Source organism: Buteo buteo, chromosome 24 (genome assembly GCF_964188355.1).
Source record: "Buteo buteo chromosome 24, bButBut1.hap1.1, whole genome shotgun sequence".
NCBI lineage: Eukaryota > Metazoa > Chordata > Aves > Accipitriformes > Accipitridae > Buteo > Buteo buteo.
Window position 1 is genome coordinate 14829991 of NC_134194.1, and position 18825 is coordinate 14848815.

The window sequence follows — 18825 nt, forward strand, 5'->3', positions numbered from 1 at the left end:
AAGCTGAGGACAACCTTGGCAAAGGCAGGGCAGGACCTCACCAAAGACACCACCCCACAGCAGGGTGAGCAGAGGCAGTCTGGTGACAGCCACAGGCTGTGTTGACAGTCCTGTGATTACCAAATGAGAGGTGACAAGGCAAGTCCAAGGTCAGTCTGGGAAGTCCAATCAACAAGTCTGGACAAGCAGGGGAGAGGGCTGACCACAGTCCTTCCTAGACCATAGCTCTGAGCTTAAGTGAGGCTCCCGAACCCCTACATAGTGAGTATGGGTGGAAGCCCCAGGTGAGGCTGGCCCAGGTAATTGAAACCTACTGGTGCTCTCTGGCTCTGGCAGTAAAGATTAGACATTTAGACAGATATCTGAAAAATATACAGACATAGATGAAATAGAAAAGAGGGGAAGATGTCACTCCCACAGCTATCCACTCTGCTTCTATGGCAGGATTGCCACCTGTCCCTGCAGCAGTCCCAGGACTAGTACACTCCTCAGCTTAGTACAGCCATACGCACCGAGATCAATGTGCCTTCAGCCACCAGACCGATTCACAAGAAAATTGGATGTTCTTGCCTCAGGCATCACAACCACCAAAGAGGTAAAATAGACATCTATCAGAGAAGATCTAACACCTTTAGCTATCCAGTCTTAATCCTCTATCTCATATTTGCCAGAGCTACTAGGGAACAGCTGCAACACATTTAAGTTACTGGTGCCTTCACTGTTTGCTGCCACTCTGTTGAAGAGTCTTCCACCCACACACAGCAGACTGCAGAGCAGATGGTGTGCGTACTCGCTTCAGCCACTTCAGCATCAAGTCTGGCACCTTAGACTAAGACACTTCTCACAGCTGCTGCCCAAGTGGCTAACAGCAGCCTAGACTCTGCACCAGGCATGTTAACTACATACAATGATGAAGGTGTTTTGGGCTTCCACTTGCTAAGTGTCTAAGCCCTACGAATGTTTTTAAATCAGAATCTGTGCATTACATTTAATTGACACGATTTGGTTTTCCTTAGTGTTGCTTCAGTCCAGAATCCTTATATTAAGAATGCAAAATAGGCCAGTGGCTTTAGCTGCTGTCAGTGGCTTCCAACCAGCTCCAAGGCCCACAGCTTTTTAGAGTTCTCAGTCTATTTTTAACAGCAATTTAAGAAATAAAAGCTATTTAAAACAAGCAGCATAAAAAGAAGTATCATTTGCTTCACATGATTATTATGTGCATAGTAATGACAGGAAGACTACCGCAAATGTTTTCCAACTCTTAAAAAAAAGAAGAACACTTCCTTTGCAATATATAATTTTGAATTTTAATTTAGATAACTCAGATTATTTACTGGCAACAAAAATATGCATATTCATGAGATCTGATTTACTATAATCTTTATTTCTGATGTTCTGCATCTGTGAATACTTGAAGTACTTGAGTTTGCATTCATGGGCAATTATACAGGAATCTCATAGAACAGCAACAGATTGATTTATACTTAAGAGTTTGTAGCACAGAAAGCCAATTCATTTTCTTTCAGAAGGGCTGTGGCATAAGATTTGGGGTTGATGCTTCCACCCTCATTTTTGAACAAATTACTTTTTCTTGTGTAACAGACATACAAATCAAGGTCATTATCATGAGGGTCAAAACAGTGATTTTTAGATGCATTCACTCTACCAATAGTTAACTAAGGTCTGAGAAAAAAAGTTAAATAGCAAGTGGAAACCTAAAAGTTAGATTCTGTGCAAGTGAATGGTGCTTTAGAGGGGAGAGTTAGACACGCCCTTTGGTCATTCCACCTTCACACCCAAGGGCTCCTTCAAGTTAACTCATGCTGACTTCCATTGAACCTTCTAGAAATCCAAACACTTACTACGCAAAACACATTTTTCTTAAAAATCTCTGCATCTCTAACCATACTTCTTTCTGGTCTTGCCTTTCTTGTCATTCATTCCAGCCTTCTGAATCACAAAGATTCTTGTAATCAAAGAAACTTTAATTTCCAAAGTTAAGTCATAGGGAGAATGAAACAAACCCATAACAAATCAGTGAGGAGTACAATGGCAGAAAGTAGGATGAATACAGCTTTTAATGCATATACTGAGTAAATAAGATGATAAAGCTCATTCATGCACAAAACAGTCCCTCTGTTTTACACTCACACTCCTTCAAATGAAGGAACACAACTGCGGAGGCTTCCCAAGAAAGCTGCTCCCTCATCTTCCTTTCCTTGAGGACAACAGACCAATGAAAAGTGGTAATGATAGCCATTAAAACAGAAAAGGGGAGCATGTGCAAAGTGCTTTTAAAATCGAGTTTGGATCACTGTATTTAGAGCAACTCAGGCTAACTGCTGCTTTGGTGAGTCTCACTCTTGGTGAAAACACACATAATGCTCTTGCCAGTATTTAGCCAATGTTTCTAAAGAGTAAAAAACCCACACATACGAACAATTTTTGCGGAACAGAAATATCTTATAACTAATCTTTATTTTCCACATAGTCTGCTTTAAGGTGAAAGTAATTCCACAACATTACTCCAAGACATATAAAGATAATGAAAACAACTGCAGTTTCTCATAGCTATAATGCAAAAGCCTACCTCAGAGCAAATCCACGATGCTGTTCATTTCAGGTAGAATGGACCAGAATTTATGCACACCAGATCATAGTTTGTTGTTGGTAGCAACTATATTAGACATACCTCTGGCTAACAAGAGTACCCTGTTCTGAACAACTGCAGTATTATTTATCACATCTGTCAGCTAAACTGTCTCATGAGAGTAGATACATGCCTCTTTTTTTGTGTCTCACAAATATTATGCTAATTTTACCCCAAAGGGCTTTAAAATCATCTTGTCCTGTACCCCATGGCAGATGTGACAAGCTCTAATGTTATGAATATTGTAACTCATATATATAACCCCCTGTGCTATAGGGGAGGGTAAAATACTGCCTGGAACAGGTGTTGGCTGTTTGCAGTTTGCCACCACTTAAAGCACAACTCAGCCTCCCTCCATTTTTTTAAAGAAAGGTGTAAAGCACTTTAGAAATAATGCTTACAGCAAATGCAAAACAAACACCTTCATAAGCAGATAAATGTAGAGACAGAAAAACATCCTGTCTCAGAGGATATAAGACGACTTGACTTGTGCATTCAATTGTAGACTATCAGTAGAGCTAGCTAAAAGTGGTGCCAGGAACGCTGCCCAAAAGCTACATAAGTCATTCAGCCTCCCTTTCAGGAAGATTTTTGAACATCAGACAAGCTGATAGACATCACTGAAAAAAAGCATTCTTCTCAGGACAGTTATCACCTAGGCTGTACTGAAATCTTGGAGTTTCTAAAAGAAGTTCCTAAAACCATAAAGCCCACCTGGATTTGAACTCTTTCAAGCCCTTCTGAGATTCAGAGTACTTCCTCCCATCTGCAAGACGCATATATCTTCAACATCTATATATTTAATGGTAAAAAAGGTTTAGGGCTGCATATCACCTCCTTTATTAGTCACATATCAATATATATTTTCTTTGAAGAGTCAGAAGATCAAATATAGCTAGGAGGTTTGCCTTCCTAAAAACCTTGCGTTGCAGAAAATGTTAGTTCACTCCTTAAGAGAATTTTAAGCCTTTCAACCAATTCATAGCAATCACCACAGAATAGCTTTAAAGTTTGAGACTGAAGTAGAAATAACACCCCAACAGTTTTAGGAAAGCAAGTACTTAAGCACCTTTAACCCATTTAAAAGTCATAGCATCCATTATAGATCTGCAAAATACCTCCCTCAGCCATTTTTCAGCCTTTATAAGAAACTGGTCTTCACTTTTGATAAAATAACAGATAATGGAATGTTTATTAAATAAATAAATAAGTCTTGGGCCTCAAGCGTGCCCTAAACAGAAGCTCTCTATAGTAAGCAACTCCCTTTACTTGCCTAAAGTCAGTTCAGAAGTGGAATATTTTCTGCCCCTGGAATAGTTTTAAGCACTGTTTAAAGTGTTTTTCAACAATACCATATCTTGTCCAGATCTTGTAACATAACTACTTATCTCAAAGAAAAAAAATGTTTATACACAACTTGACCCAATACCTACAACAAACTAGAATCAACTTGCATCAGCAACACATTCACCTTAACATAACCCTGAGTAACTCCCATCAGTTTTCTGAGCAGAAAGAGTAGTTGTTATTTCACTCAACCAAACACATACAAACAAGGAAGGTGAAAGTAGGGGTATTTGTAAATGACCACCTGAATACCAAACAAAGCCTGCCAACCCAGACTGTTTTAAGTGAGGGGTTGGTTGGGTCCGTCTGTTAGTCTTGACCTTCCATGAACATACAAGACTATTTCTGGGGGACTGGAAAGGGTTTAGAAAAGAAAAAAAATCCTTACTGCTCTATACCTAAAGAGGTCAGTCCTGTAGGAGGCGGGAGCAGTCTCACCGCTGACTCCCACCTCTCCTCAGCCCAGCAGGAAAGCGGTTTCAACTCCCCTGACCCGAACGCCCAGCAAGGAGCCGCCACAAGCACTTAAAAGCGACTCATACGAGGGCCTGGGCGCACGCTCAGCAAGCCTTCGGCTTCCAACGAGGGGCCGTACCGAGTCCCTGGCAGCCCCGGGCGCGGCGCGGCCGGCCCTCACCGCCGCCGTTACCACAGGCTGCGGCCTCGCGCTCGGAGGAGAAGGCCGGCGCAGGGCGGGAACGCCGCGAGGGCCCGGTCCCCGCGCTCTCCAGCCCGCCCAGCGCCTCGAGGGCAGGGAAGGAGCCGCGCCCTCAGCCTCGGGATGAGGCGCGTGGGTGGGTGGTGCTGCGCAGAGACGCCACCAGAGGACGCCACCGGGCCGGCCCGGCCCTGCCCCGCCTGTCTCGTCGCGACGGCGCTCCGCCCCTTCTCGCCATTCACGTCTCGTGATTGGCCTTCCTGGAGGTCTATCACTCACTCAGCCCCGCCCCCCCGTGCCGGGCGGAGCGGAGCCCGGGGGCGGGGCGGCACGGGACGTGAGGAGGGGAGCGGAGCGGAGCGGAGAGGAGGGGAGCGGGCGGGCTGGCTGGCTGGCTGCGGGGCGGCGGCTGCATGGCGTTCTCCCGGTGGTCGCTGGCGCCCGAGGAACCGGGCAGCGCTTTGGCGTGACCCCTCGGCGCCGCTGTCGCTGCAGGTCGTCACCGGCTCGGAACCCCCGTCCACGAGAGAAGGGACCGGAGCGACAGCGACAAGGTAAGAGGCGCAGGGCCGGGCCGGGCCCCACCGACGGCGGGTCTGGGCTCCTCCGCGCCGCGCCCGGCCCGTCCGTCCCGCCGACGCAGCTCCAGGCCCCTCCGGCCGGCCGGCGGAGCCCCCGCGGCGGCGAAGGGCAGGCCCGGGCACGTCCCGGGCAGGCGGCGCGTGCGCCGTGCGCGGCCCCGCTGGGCCCGGGGCGGGGGGCGGGCGGTGCGGGGCTTGCCCGGCGCCTTCGCCTGGGATTTACCCGGCGTCCGGCCGGCCCCGGCTGTGACACCCCCGGGGCCGGTGTTGGCTCAGCCGCGGTGCCGGCCAGCCCCCGAGGCGGGCGCGTAGCTCCGGAGCTGGAGCTGGGGAGCGTTACTCCGGTGAGTAGGAGGGTGGCTGCACCCGCCCCAGCCGCCCGGCTGAGGGGCGCGGTGGGGCCCCGCTCGCTCCGAACGGGGGGAGCTTCGCTGCCCGCGTAGCAGGCGGTGTGTGACTGTCTGTCCGGACGCCGGCGCTGCGGGCCGGGCGCCGATGCCCCGGTGTGTGTCCGAGCTGATGCGTCCGTTCCGAGCGTCACACGGCGGCTGCTCGCTGAGAGAAGTACTTCGACTTACGAATAAGTAGTTTGCACACCTACGGAGAAAAGGAGGTTTCAATCTTTGCTTTAGAGGCAACTGTAACTTTGATTTTTCCCTTCTAGCAGTTTGATACACTTAGATTTGTTTCTGGTTACAGATGATCGAAACGCTTGTAACTACCGAAGCTCAGGAACTGCTGTACCAGCTCACGGCCCTGTTGGAACAGGAGTTAAGATGTCAGCCAAAGGCCTCTGGCCTGAGACTAATTGAATCTGCTCACGATAATGGCCTCCGAATGACTGCAAGGCTGCGAGACTTTGAAGTGAAAGACCTCCTCAGCTTAACTCAATTCTTTGGCTTCCATACAGAGACGTTTTCACTAGCTGTGAATTTCTTAGATAGATTCTTGTCAAAAATGAAGGTAAGGCTTTTTAAAGTATAAGCTCTCACTCATTAGCTTCTGCTCTTCTCAACCTTGTTCCTATTGTAAGTTAGAACATCTTGGGTTTAGATGGCTAAAGGTTAAGCTCCTTCCAGAGATTCTGATTGTGCAAGAGCTAAAGAATGGATTTCCCTGTTCAGATTTTAGTATTGTTAAGAAAGCTGTTCCCTCTGGAGAAGAGAAGGAAGAGGGCATCGGTTTCAACTTGAGGATGCCCATAGGCTTGGAAATGCAGGCCGTATTAATGGGTTAGATCAAGACAGATTGTCTTGCTTGTTGCATGTATGCAAGAACATCTTAAATTACTTCTTATTTTACTGCTGTTTCAACCTACCCATAAGCCTCATGTATATCAAGAGGCTTGACGCTGTTCAGCACTCAGAATCTGGTAAAAAATTTTGCTAGCACTCCATTCTAATGTGCATATGTGGCATGCTGAGCTGGGTTGGTTTTAATAGTCTAACGAGACAGGATTGCCACTATACTATTTGGTCAAGAACAAAAGCTTGTTTTCCTTGTGTGTTAAAACAAAAATGAGAAAGCTAGATGGAGCGGATAGGAAAATGATTATTTGAAAGACTTCCAAATCCAAAATAAGCAGTAAAAATGGGGACTGTAATGCCTATGGAATAAAATAAGGCAGTTTCTATATATGTATGTACATATATAAGCATGTGTGTGTAATATATAAAAGAGTAAAAAAAACCCAAATTTTTTTTTGCATAAGCCAGTATGTACAACACTTTAAGTCCTAAAAGCTTCTGATTAGGCTATTATAGAACCTCATTAAGAAACCAGTTCTACGTCAATCAAAATATATTGTTCTGCAATCTCGCTTTTTAGATGAATGAGGAAGAACTTGTGGTGTGTAATGGTCTTCTCATTCAGTTAAATAAAGATAAGAATTTAAGTAGATAAAAGACTGATTTCTTGATCTTCAAAATACAGAACAACCCTCCCCACACCCCGTAATTTTTTCCTAAAATACACTGGTGCCTATACAGTTTGGTACTTACATGTTGAAATGGCTGATCAAAGGCCTTCCTCTTTGAAAGTAACAACAATTTACTTTTGTTTAGGTACAGCCTAAACACCTGGGCTGTGTTGGACTCAGCTGCTTCTACTTGGCTGTGAAGGCATCAGAAGAAGAGAGAAATGTTCCCTTAGCCACTGACTTAATTCGAATAAGCCAGTATAGGTTCACTGTTTCTGATATGATGAGAATGGAGAAAATCATATTGGAGAAGCTGTCTTGGAAAGTCAAAGCTACAACAGCCTTCCAATTTCTACAACTATATCATTCGCTCATTCATGAGAATTTAAGCTGTGAAAGGTAAAATATCTAATACTTATTTTGCTATGACTGCATATGATCAGGAAGCCTATGTAGAAAAGTAAGCAGGGAAATTGCTTGTCTTTCTATACTTAAAAAACCCACAAACTTTCTCCCTTATTGGTAAATATCATAAATATGGATATCTGTGGTTTCCTATTTTAATTTTAAATGTTTGCCTAAAGTGATCTGAAGAGTATTGCTCTCTGAGCCAAAAACAAAAAGTGCTTAATAATGATGGTATAATAAATCTCTGCTTACACTGCACTAAATATTGCCTCATTGCAAAGATTTCAAAATCTGGCTTAGAAAGAGATTCCTTTCACTAGTAAGCATTAAAATTCCTTGTTGCTAAGCCAATTTTGACAATGCAACTCTCCCCAATGTAACACAAGATTTATTTTTGGTATTAGGACTGCCAAAACTGAACACCTGTTTGACTGTAACCCTAGAACCTCTGGGACAAATGAGGGCTTTGTATAGATAATGGACATTCTCACTGCTTCTCTGAGTTCCCAGGGTGGTGCTGCCTTGATCAAGCTTGCGTTCTTCTACATTCATTCATCTGTTTTTATTATAGGAGAAAATACCTCAGTTTTGAGAGACTTGAGACCCAGCTCAAAGCATGTCACTGCAGAATCATGTTTTCAAAAGCCAAGGTAAACGTCTTGAAAGCTCAAAGACAATGAGAGTACTGAAACTTAACAAAGCAGTGTCTAAAAACTTTTTCTCTCTCTCCAGCCTTCTGTCTTGGCACTGTCTATTATGGCACTAGAGATAGAAGAACAAAAACTACTGGAGTTGACAGAGGCATTGGAATTTCTGCAGTTGCATTCCAAGGTATGTATAGATAAAGTTTCAGGGGAGGAAGGAAGGAAAAAAATGCATGCAAGGGCCTATACAGTGGGGAAGGAGGAGGTCCATTGGCATACTGGTTTCTTTTGTGGCTTTGTTGTGGGTTTTTTTTTTTTTCCATTTGGCTTGCCATCTTTGGCTTCCTATGTTATGTGAAGAAGCTAAAAGTACATCTATGAATGTGGTGGGTTGACCCTGGCTGGACACCAGGTGCCCACCAAAGCTGCTCTATCACTCCCCTCCTCAACTGGACAGGGGAGACAAGATATACAGAAAGGCTCGTGGGTCGAGACAAGGACTGGGAGAGATCACTCACCAATTACTGTCACGGGCAAAACAGACTTGACTTGGGGAAAATTAATGTAATTTATTACCAATCAAACCAGAGTAGGGTAATGAGAAATAAAAACTAAATCTTAAAACACCTTTCCCCCACTCCTCCCTTCTTCCTGGGCTCAACTTCACTCCCAATTTTTTCTAACTCCAACCCCCCAGCAGCACAGTGGGACGGGGAATGGGGGTTACAGTCAATCCATCACACGTTGTCTCTTCTGCTCCTTCCTCTTCAGGGAGGGGACTCCTCACACTCTTCCTCTGCTCCAGCATGGGGTCCCTCCCAAGGGAGACAGTCCTCCATGAACTTCTCCAACCTGGGTCCCTCCCACAGGAGACAGTTCTCCATGAACTGCTCCAGCATGGGTCCCTTCCACGGGCTGCAGTCCTTCAGGAACAGACTGCTCCAGCGTGGGTCTCCCATGGGGTCACAAGTCCTGCCAGGAGCCTGCTCCAGCGTGGGCTTCCCACAGGGTCACAGCCTCCTTCCGGCATCCACCTGCTCCGGCGTGGGGTCCTCCCCGGGCTGCAGGTGGAGACCTGCTGCACCGTGGACCTCCCTGGGCTGCAGGGAGACAGCCTGCCTCACCATGGTCTTCCTCCATGGGCTGCAGGGGAATCTCTGCTCTGGTGCCTGGAGCATCTCCTCCCCCTCCTTCTTCACTGACCTGGGGGTCTGCAGGGTTGTTTCTTTTACATGTTCTCACTCCTCTCTCTGGCTGCAGTTGCCGTTGCACAGGGTCTTTTTTGCCCCTTCTTAAATCTGTTATCCCAGAGGCGCTACCACTGCCGCTGATGGGCTTGGCCTTGGCCAGCGGCAGGTCCGTCTTAGAGCCAGCTGTTGGATGTAGGGGAAGCTTCCAGCAGCTTCTCACAGAAGCCACCCCTGTAGCCCCCCCAGCTACCAAACCCTTGCCATGCAAACCCAATGAAATGAGGATTTAATGAGTTATTAACATATGAGATTCTGTCTTGCTATTTAGATAAACAACAGAGATTTGACCTTCTGGAAGGAACTGGTGTTAAAGTGCCTTACAGAATATTCCTCGAGCAAGTGTTCCAAACCAAATGTCCAGAAATTAAAATGGATTGTGTCTGGACGTACAGCACGGCAGCTTAAACATAGCTACTACAGAATAACCCATCTTCCTACAATTCCAGAGACCAGCTCATAACAGGTAACCCCTTGAAAAATCAACTTCTGATAATGTAGAAGTAATTAGCTGTTAACTGCCTCAAAGTTTCTTATTCTGTATAGGTAACCTCTTGAAGACATGTAACATAAACATAGTAGGCCTGTCATAGAGGCTGGTCTATTCTCGTGTTCATGCTTGAGCCAGTGCTGTATCTAAAGAAGTGGCAACCTAATATATGAATGTTGGAGAAAGCTGATCCTCTGGTGTGCTGTGGGAGCAGATGTGTGTTCTACAGACGTTGGGACCTCATTCAAACTAAAATGTGGAGTAAAACTGGCAAAAAGTAGAGAAAAAACTTGGCTTGCTCCTATCCTAAAAAGAATTGGCTAAGAGAAAACAGTTGCCTATTAGAATGAGTTTCTTGTAATCGTTCACTTAAACCACTTAAAAGGAAGACACCTTTATAGAAGTAGAACTGTATAACTGTCTGTTTAGTAAAGTCTAAAAACTGTAATTCAGTTATTTATATTACTGTTGTTTTACTCTGTAGAAATTGTGAAATGCTTCCTTATCTAGACTTTAAGTCCAATAGCTACATATTTTCTGTAACAGCTGTCTTGCTGTTGTCTTGCTGTATTAAAGTCTGATGCTTTGTTTGGCTCTTGTAGAAAGCCCTTCAGTTGACTGTTATTTTTATTTTTGTTTTACAGGAGTATAATAAAATGAGGAGAGAACCATCTTGTGACCTTGTTAACAGACACATGAATATCTGAGAAACAAAGTCTGAAACATGATCTTAATAATGAAGAACTCAACTCATAGAAAGAATATGTAACACTTCAGACTAAAGATCATTCCAGCAAATATGTTCTTTTCACGATGATTACAACAATATTCAGTGTCAGTTTTCAGTCTTATTTGTTAGACTGTTTACTGTTCAGTGAAATACCACAATACTGATACAAGGAATTTTAACACCTTATAGTTTATAGAGCAGCTTGTATAGTCTAACCTTGGTTTACTGTAATTGCAGGTGAATTATATATTTAATTTTTAAAAAATGGTTCACTTTCCAAAGATTACGTGACACTAGGAAAACATCATGTGCAGTAGCACAGTGCTCCAGTGTCTCAATCAAACTAAAGACTAATCCCGCTCAATGCTGATGACAATAGCAAATGTCTGTCAGTCCACCTGACGGGCTGTTTGGGCAGTGTCACATGTCTGCGTGTTCCTGCTGGGCAGGGCACTGGCCTTCTACCACAGAAATGTTAAAAAGTAGGCGATGTGATACCCACGGAACATGTCAAGTCACTAGAGCAGGAGGAAAGAGAAACCTTATTTCATTGCCTTATAAAAGGTAGGCAGTAACTTCAGTATTTTGTAGGTGTAGTTTACTGAGATTTATGAATTATTTCATGGAGTGTAAAACCTCATGATACCTAATAAGGGCTGAGGGAAAGTACTGGGTCACCTGCCCCAAATCTGACATCAGTTTTCCAAAGTTTCACTGTACAAGAGGTAAATGTTGATTATGAACAGGTGCATTTTTACAGGCACAGTAGGAGCAGGGCTAATGTCCCATCTTGGCCTGTATGTAGGAGCAGTCTAGTTGAGAAACACTGAAGAGTGCTTCAACTCTGATCTCTTTAATGGTAAGCTTTGTAAAATACAACTGTTTTTTCTGAAGGCCAGATCAGTACTTGAGGCATATCGTGCTTCTGGTGCTAACAAGGAAGTGAATAATAAGAACGTGTTATCGTATGTAAGCTGAATAGAGGTGTTGGGGGGAATGTTGCTAATGACCTCTTCAATTCTGCGTCACTGTGGAGCAGAGGCTGTTAGCAATAGGCTGTTAATAACTGATTGCCATATGAATCGACTCAGTGGAGAAGAAGAGATCAGAGTGTTCTGAATATAGTGTGGGCTTAGATGTTAGCCAACCAACCCATTCCCCTTTAGAGTAATAGCTGAGGGGGAAACCACTCTTTGCATATCTCAAACTAGTTAAATCTTTCGCAGAAGACTTTGTACCAAAGCTCTATACGGGACAAATCAAGCCTTTTCATGAACTCGTGGAAGTGACTGCACCGCAAAACATGTAATTGGGTTTTGCATCTGCCAGTGCTATCTGCATTGTGCTGGCCTGTGAAGAGCATACAAATGATTTGGACAAAGGTGTGGTCAGCCTACTGGGAGAGATGGAGAAGATTTAATGTGCAATTTTAGTTGTCATGTCTCAATATTTAAGATATGTACCTTTCAATTAAACATTGAAATGTGCTTAACTGAGTAACTTTTTTCCCGTTTGTTATAAAACATCTTAGTAGGAAGCCTATCAAGTGACTTATATCACAACAGTACCTGGAAAACTTCCAGGCAGGAGGTGAGAGATTATGGAGATTTTTTTTTTTTTAAGAGGTTGAGGCTGCATGGGAAAGACTAGAGAACCAACAGGAAACCAACACAAGGTGCTTGATTAAAATTATTTCAACTTTACCCACTATTACTCTAAATCCTTTGAGATGCAAAAGTGTCAAGATTGAAAAGACTGACTTAAGTAGCTTAGACTGTTCAAATTTGACTTCAAACCTCTTCCATTATTTAACAGTACATATCACCTGTTTCTATACATTGCAGTAAATACATGGATTATGCTTGTTTAAGAAAATCTGCCACTCGGATTTCAAATCTTGGGATTAGAGATTTTGCACTAAACTGAGCATCCCAGTTTGACTAGGTATAAGTTTAACTATACATTTCAATGCTGTGGCATCACTCTGAGCTGATCTTGAACCAGATACATGAAAAAATGCCAGCAGACTGTCCTCCGCTCATTTACATAGCAGAGTTAGCACTCTGAATAAGTGCAGAGGATCATTTCCTATAGAGTGGGTTGCTCTTGATACTATATCACATACCCCAATTTATGCATCTGTCAAATAGTTGTTACTGTCTAAGAAGCAAGGGATTGAATCCCAGTGAGACTGTTGTGAGATGGAACACAGACCACCATTTGTTGAAATACAGACTAAGAACTGAATAGATACTAATTAAGGAAAGTCATAGCATCAATCTCTTTTTATTTTCATCTAGATTCTTCAAAAATTGGAGGTCTGTAACTTAGAGTAGATGATAGAAGTAGCTAACCAAGTAGTTCAAACCTTTCCTCTTAAAATAATTCAGGGCCGTGATGCCAAATACATCACAGTTGTCCTCTTTCTTTCACATCGTTGGACTTAGCTGTAGGATGACTCTCGTGTTACTTCAAGCAGGAAGTATGGGAATAAAGTTTAGCTTTGAAAGTGCATATAGTAAATGTAAATTCATGCACCAAAGTGTCAGATGCCATTCTAAACTTCTGCTATAAGCAAAAGACATACAAAACTGTCCTGTGCAAACCAACTGCTGTAACAAAAAATACTTTCACTGGATAGTACTTCAGCATTTTGATGCAACATTAACTGTTTTCTGTCTTCCCTCTGTCTTCAGTTACTTTTGCAGCAGTCTTATTCATTTCTTAACTATACCATCCACCTTCTAGGATCATGGTAAAGACAAAACTTCATAGCTATAAATCAGCATGTGATACCACACTACTTTCCTTTGTATAGTAAGGCAAGTTCTCTAAAACCCAAGCACAGTGTATGGACTTACTTTACATGCTATAAAGATGATGTGGGTAGGAAGAGCACACTTGATTGATTATTTCAGGAGTATTACTGCTTGCTTGCACAACAAGAAAGCAGTGGCTATAATTACAGTGAAAGCATTCTTCCTCAACTATTGCTTTATTCTTGCCATATGTTAACTGAAATAATGATACAATTTTAGAAATAAGGTTCAGCAGTTTGATGGACAGCTGCTGGCAATTTATCTCCAGTGAGACTTCTGCTTAGGACTTAAGTCTAAGCAGTAGTTTCAGTGTTCAGAATACAACAGGATTTGGCAATCATGTTTTCTTACTCTGTTATTCTGTTTGACACAGGCTTCATCCTGTATAATGCTGTGGTTGGAGTGCTTCTCAGCTGCATCCTTAACAAGGATTAGAAAATTCCTGATACATAATTAGCACATGCAAAATATTATATCATGCAATAGCTAATTTTAAAATGTGGCTATTAAATTGAAAACTGTATCTACAAAAATCCACAGCTTCGTAGATGCACTATCAACAACTTGTGCTATATGTTGGTAATGAATAGATGCAACATACCATTTCCTACTTATGGACTTCCTATTTCTTTCAAAAGTCATTATATTCTCTTACTTTCAAAATCTTAAATATGTATACTGACAGGCTGTATTACATTAACATAAAATTATTTATATCCAGACTTTCACCTGACCTTTCAGTTTTCTAGTATGGTTTACCTGGTAGCAAGCATTAATCATTAGTGCTATATTTGACAGCACAGTGGATTGCAAAACCTTATTTGAGGCAAGATGCAGTAGTTTCTTTTTTTAAATCACTTTTTTAGAAGGATATTTATGAGCTCTCAGAAGGCTGCTACAGAGGGAAATTGTAACTGTAGCCATCCTAATATCCTTCCTGTTACAAGTTAAGAGAAAATATTAAGTATCTTGCATATAACATCTCTTCTTCAACAGTGAATAAGACGCTCTTGCATGAAGACAAGTGGTATATTTGTAACTGACTAGTTTACTATGGTGTTTCTAAAAAAACCGAAACAAACCCAACATTCTGCTTAAAGATGTTAGTTTTTTGTGTACACCTTTCTCTATAGTTTATCCCTTAGTATTAGAAAGTTATCGCAGCTTATAAATCAGCTGTTAACACTTTGTCTTCATTCTACTGGAAGAGATCTTCTTTCTCTTCACTGAAGTAATTATTTGATGACAATCCGTTGAAGAGATCACTGAAGTCTTCACCAGTTACGTGATTCTAGACTTTGAGTGTAATGTGCAATTCCTCTCAAGGAACACATATAAAACCAGTTTACTTTTCAAGACTAGAAAAGTCTGGTCCTCCTTTGCTGTAGTTTCCAGAAATTTCTGCCCCGCTGAAGTCAAATCCAGGGTTCTGATGGAGGTAAGAGAAAAGTTTAATAGATAGATTATTCGTAATAAAAATGTTTAAAACCAAACAAACAACAAAAGAAAAGTCCGAAACTGTTTCTGTTAATATTCTGCCAATGTAACAAGGACGTGTAATGTTCAGCTTGTCATCCATTTGTCATGGCACTGGAATTCTTGGAAAATGCATCAACAAATAACCCTTGAATTGTCATAGTTTGGTTGCCTACTGCTGAAGTGATTTTGTAATGCTGTTCTCAATTTGGCAAGCAGTTAGATCTCCCACTAAAGAAATAGTAAGGAAAGTTTAAGAACAATTTCTGGCTTCTGGTGTCCCTTGAAATCACTATTTGAAAATATAAGTACCTGCCATGCTGGATAACAAGTTTCATAAAAATGTTCTTTGTTGCAGTATGTAGTGTGCTGATTCAGCTGTTAAGTTGTAATTCTACAACTCTGCAGACATGCATAGAAATAGTTGTGTGCTAAAGGTGTACCAAAAGAATTTAAGCAACTTTATTAAAAGGGCAAGGAAAATATTTTCCAGCCAACTACTCTACATCATCTGATATTATAAACAAAACGTATTCAACAGAACTTGATGTTAGAATTTTGTTGTAAATATGGGTATGTCATAATTCCAGATAATAACAGAAATTGTGTGTAGCCTAATTTAAGTGAAAAGTTGTTAGTAATATGCAACAAACCCTAAACCAGCAGTATGCCCCCCAACTCATCTTAAATTTTTACAAAACCTTCAGACAGACTACAGACAGAATAACCTCTTGAAAGTACACTGATAAAGCCTCATAAGCATTCTATATATACTGAACTACAGCATATGTTTCCATGGCACTGGACAGCAGAACAATTTTGCTCAGCTTTCATGGCTGTAACCTCTGTGTGCAAACACAAAATACAAGGAATAATTATGGTCCTTTAACTTGCCTCTCTTTGGAATCGCTCCAGTGTAAGTTTCCTCTGCATCTGGTCCTGCACCCAAGGATCAGCAGCATATTCATCTTCTAACAGAGACGTCCAACAATTTCCAGCATCTCGATTTGTCTTCATTAGAACAATTCGTATCAGCTTCCTGTCTTCTGTTGAATGAAAACAGACACATAAAACAACCATTAAACTCAGTCCTATCTGCTAGTCTTTTTTTGTTATTTTGGTGAATTCACCCTTAACAAGCATTTTTTTGGCAAAGTAATTTAAATTCTTAATGCCAGTGCCAACAGGGTTATTGATAAATAAACAAACATTAACAAAAAGCAGAAGGGCTGAAGCAAAGATAGCCTATACAGCCACCTCTCCCCTTTCTGGCCTGTAAAATGCTGAAGCTGTTTTCAGGGATTAAAACATAGTTCATAAATACTTCTACTACAAACATAAACTAACCTTTTAGAGAGGTTCACAACAGAGAAAAGGTTTAATCTATTAATATATACATCTCAGCTAAGGCAATAATGAAGGATTTGAGGTAAGGCTTTACAGAGAGTTATTACCAACAAAAGCCAGCATTAAGTTTTAGCAACATATGGACGTATAAACAGAGACAGTATGCCTATAGACAATACATTGGAAGTACATTTCAAAGTTAATATGTAGGATTTTTAGTTCTATTTAATTGAATAAATACAGCATCATAAAGTGCATTTTGAAGATTATTCGCATACTAGAAAAGAGTAGGCTTCACTTCACAATGTTTGTTTACACTTCTAGTTTTCATGTTTAAGTTATTAAATTATTACTCAATATTTAGAATAAATATTGAATGGAAACCAAACTCCATCATAGGAAAACATTAAGTGAGAGGCACTGTCCACAAATATGATTGCCAAAACCCACAATATTCTCAACACTTCACAATATTTATGATGTAATGATCAGAGAAACTTTTTTTGCTCATTATCTGTAGGTATCTCAGTGTGATTTTTAGATTGAGTTTTGATTCTCTTGGACTGTAGGTTTTGTCACTCATCCCAAAAATATAATGTTATGATGTCACCTATCCCCCCAAAATAATGCATAAGAGGAGAAAAAACAAGAAAAGCAACAGTATGGCACAGACCACATAACTGTACCATAACTGTCTAGCTTTAACAAGGGTGTGCAAAAAACTTCTCGTTATAGGGAAGTGTTTGTAATCCATTGACTACTACCTTCCAAGACATAGCATTTTTTCCGTTAATTTTAATCTCTAGGGCTTTTGTACTACCTCAGTTCCTTAATCTGGCAATAATGATTGTCTTTTTTACAAAGCTACGTACAGGGAAGCAAGTAATCCTTCCCATTAAAAGAAGGAGGTAAACTCTTCTGCAGCATACTTTGAGATGTTCTACTGCCCTCATAACGTCATTTCAGATGTAGGTTATTACCTAACGTCCACGTTCCTTCATCAGTTATTGTGGAGTCAAAAAGTTTACCCTGCAAAAGACATGTACAATATTACAAACCAGGAAAACCTGTTCAGTATCCAGCTCATATTGACTTGTGAAGTTTTACTCCCAACTTACTGTCTTGTTTTCTACTGAAAATGAATAGGGTGATCTGGCCCTCCAAGTACAGACTTGCACATAGACTATCAAAGAATTATTTTTTGTAACACAACTTTTTTTTTTTTTTAAATGAAGCATTTAATACAGTAAAAATACCTGTCTCTGTTCCACTACATCAACTCACTGAAAGGGCTTGTGTTTCTCAGAGGGTAATGCCTTTTTAACAGACTTGCCATGAAAATGCCAGTGTCTCTGCCAAGGGTAACGTACAGCTATGGCGCAATGTATACATGTTACGCTACGAAGAACTGTTCGTTACCCATGTGAAAGTAAATCTGCTTTTGATCTGGTTTTTTTGGCTTTCAGCGGTGAGCGAAGCCACGCACTTCAACACCGCCCAAGTCTCTGCAAAAGAGGAACGAACGCAAATCCACCTGAACGTGTCGCCTCTGTTTTTCCCATCGTCTCTGAAAGATCGTCCAGCTCGACAGAACCGTTTCGGGCGAGTTTCACGTTTAATTTAGCAAAATCCAGATATTTACAGAAGAAGGAGAAAGAGCGCAACACGGCGGAGGGGTGTTCCAATCTCCTCGGGACGCAGCGGGGCTCCCTGCGGCCCGCCGCCCCCGGCCCCCTCACAGCGCGGCGCCCCCCCGGGCTGCCCGGCCCCGTCCCCGTCCCCCTCACAGCGCGGCGCCCCCCCGGGCTGCCCGGCCCCGGCCCCCTCACAGCGCGGCGCCCCCAGGGCCGCCCGTCCCCGTCCCCCTCACAGCGCGGCGCCCCCCCGGGCTGCCCCCCGTCCCCGTCCCCCTCACAGCGCGGCGCCCCCCCGGGCTGCCCGGCCCCGTCCCCGTCCCCCTCACAGCGCGGCGCCCCCAGGGCCGCCCGTCCCCGTCCCCCTCACAGCGCGGCGCCCCCCCGGGCTGCCCCCCGTCCCCGTCCCCCTCACAGCGCGGCGCCCCCCCGGGCTGCCCGGCCCCGGCCCCCTCACAGCGCGGCGCCCCCCCGGGCCGCCTCCCCCTCCCCCGCTACCTGCAGCACCTCCTGGCCCCGCACGGAGAGGGCGATGTGCCGGCTCTGCAGGCTGCAGCGGACGTCCTTAGCCCGGGTGCCCGGCGGCACCCGCACCTCGATGAAGACCTCCTCCAGGGTCTGATACCAGCGGCCCCAGGGCGTCCCGCAGGGCACCACCCCGCTCCGCTCCTCGAACGGAGCCGACATGGGAGACGGCGGCCCCGCACCTCGCGGCCCGGGCCCGGAGGCGAGCGGCCCCCCCCGCGCATGCGCGCAGCCCCGCCGTCACCCTCCTCCCACCCCCTCGGCACCTCGCCGGAGCGGCGGTGCGCGTGCTCCGTGCCAGCGGCGCTGACTGGCTGAGCCAGCCTCGAACGGGAGGAGGTGATTGGCTGA

The 18825-nt window shown here is 43.5% G+C and overlaps 2 protein-coding genes across 3 annotated transcripts; one reads left to right on the top strand and one right to left on the bottom strand.

The window, feature by feature from the left end:
* The first annotated feature begins 4991 nt into the window (after positions 1 to 4991).
* Positions 4992 to 12165, top strand: CCNG1 (cyclin G1). Its single transcript, XM_075056216.1, has 7 exons — positions 4992 to 5209; positions 5936 to 6199; positions 7300 to 7553; positions 8134 to 8212; positions 8295 to 8393; positions 9725 to 9919; positions 10588 to 12165. The coding sequence occupies exons 2-6, from the start codon at positions 5936 to 5938 to the stop codon at positions 9914 to 9916; spliced, it is 888 nt and encodes a 295-aa protein (XP_074912317.1). The 5' UTR covers positions 4992 to 5209; the 3' UTR covers positions 9917 to 9919; positions 10588 to 12165.
* Positions 12166 to 12303: 138 nt separating this feature from the next.
* Positions 12304 to 18705, bottom strand: NUDCD2 (NudC domain containing 2). Of its 2 annotated transcripts, none has more exons than XM_075056219.1 (4): positions 18457 to 18705; positions 17296 to 17344; positions 15863 to 16014; positions 12304 to 14921 (listed from the first exon to the last, which is right to left on the bottom strand). In XM_075056219.1, the coding sequence occupies exons 1-4, from the start codon at positions 18634 to 18636 to the stop codon at positions 14838 to 14840; spliced, it is 465 nt and encodes a 154-aa protein (XP_074912320.1). In that variant the 5' UTR covers positions 18637 to 18705; the 3' UTR covers positions 12304 to 14837. The 2 variants fall into 2 exon arrangements, with proteins under 2 accessions (XP_074912320.1, XP_074912319.1); XM_075056218.1 differs by having other exon boundaries at positions 18448 to 18705.
* Between the last annotated feature and the right edge of the window lie 120 nt (positions 18706 to 18825).

Bases quoted from the DNA above. Each gene is read 5' to 3' on its own strand.
- CCNG1 (XM_075056216.1), top strand. From the start codon at position 5,936: ATGATCGAAACGCTTGTAACTACCGAAGCTCAGGAACTGCTGTACCAG. The intron at 6,200-7,299 runs GTAAGGCTTTTT...ACTTTTGTTTAG, and splicing joins GATTCTTGTCAAAAATGAAG to GTACAGCCTAAACACCTGGG. The intron at 8,213-8,294 runs GTAAACGTCTTG...CTCTCTCTCCAG, and splicing joins TCATGTTTTCAAAAGCCAAG to CCTTCTGTCTTGGCACTGTC.
- NUDCD2 (XM_075056218.1), bottom strand. From the start codon at position 18,636: ATGTCGGCTCCGTTCGAGGAGCGGAGCGGGGTGGTGCCCTGCGGGACG. The intron at 17,345-18,447 runs GTAGCGGGGGAG...TGTCTTTTGCAG, and splicing joins GGGGCCAGGAGGTGCTGCAG to GGTAAACTTTTTGACTCCAC. The intron at 16,015-17,295 runs GTAATAACCTAC...TTCATTCAACAG, and splicing joins TGAAGGAACGTGGACGTTAG to AAGACAGGAAGCTGATACGA.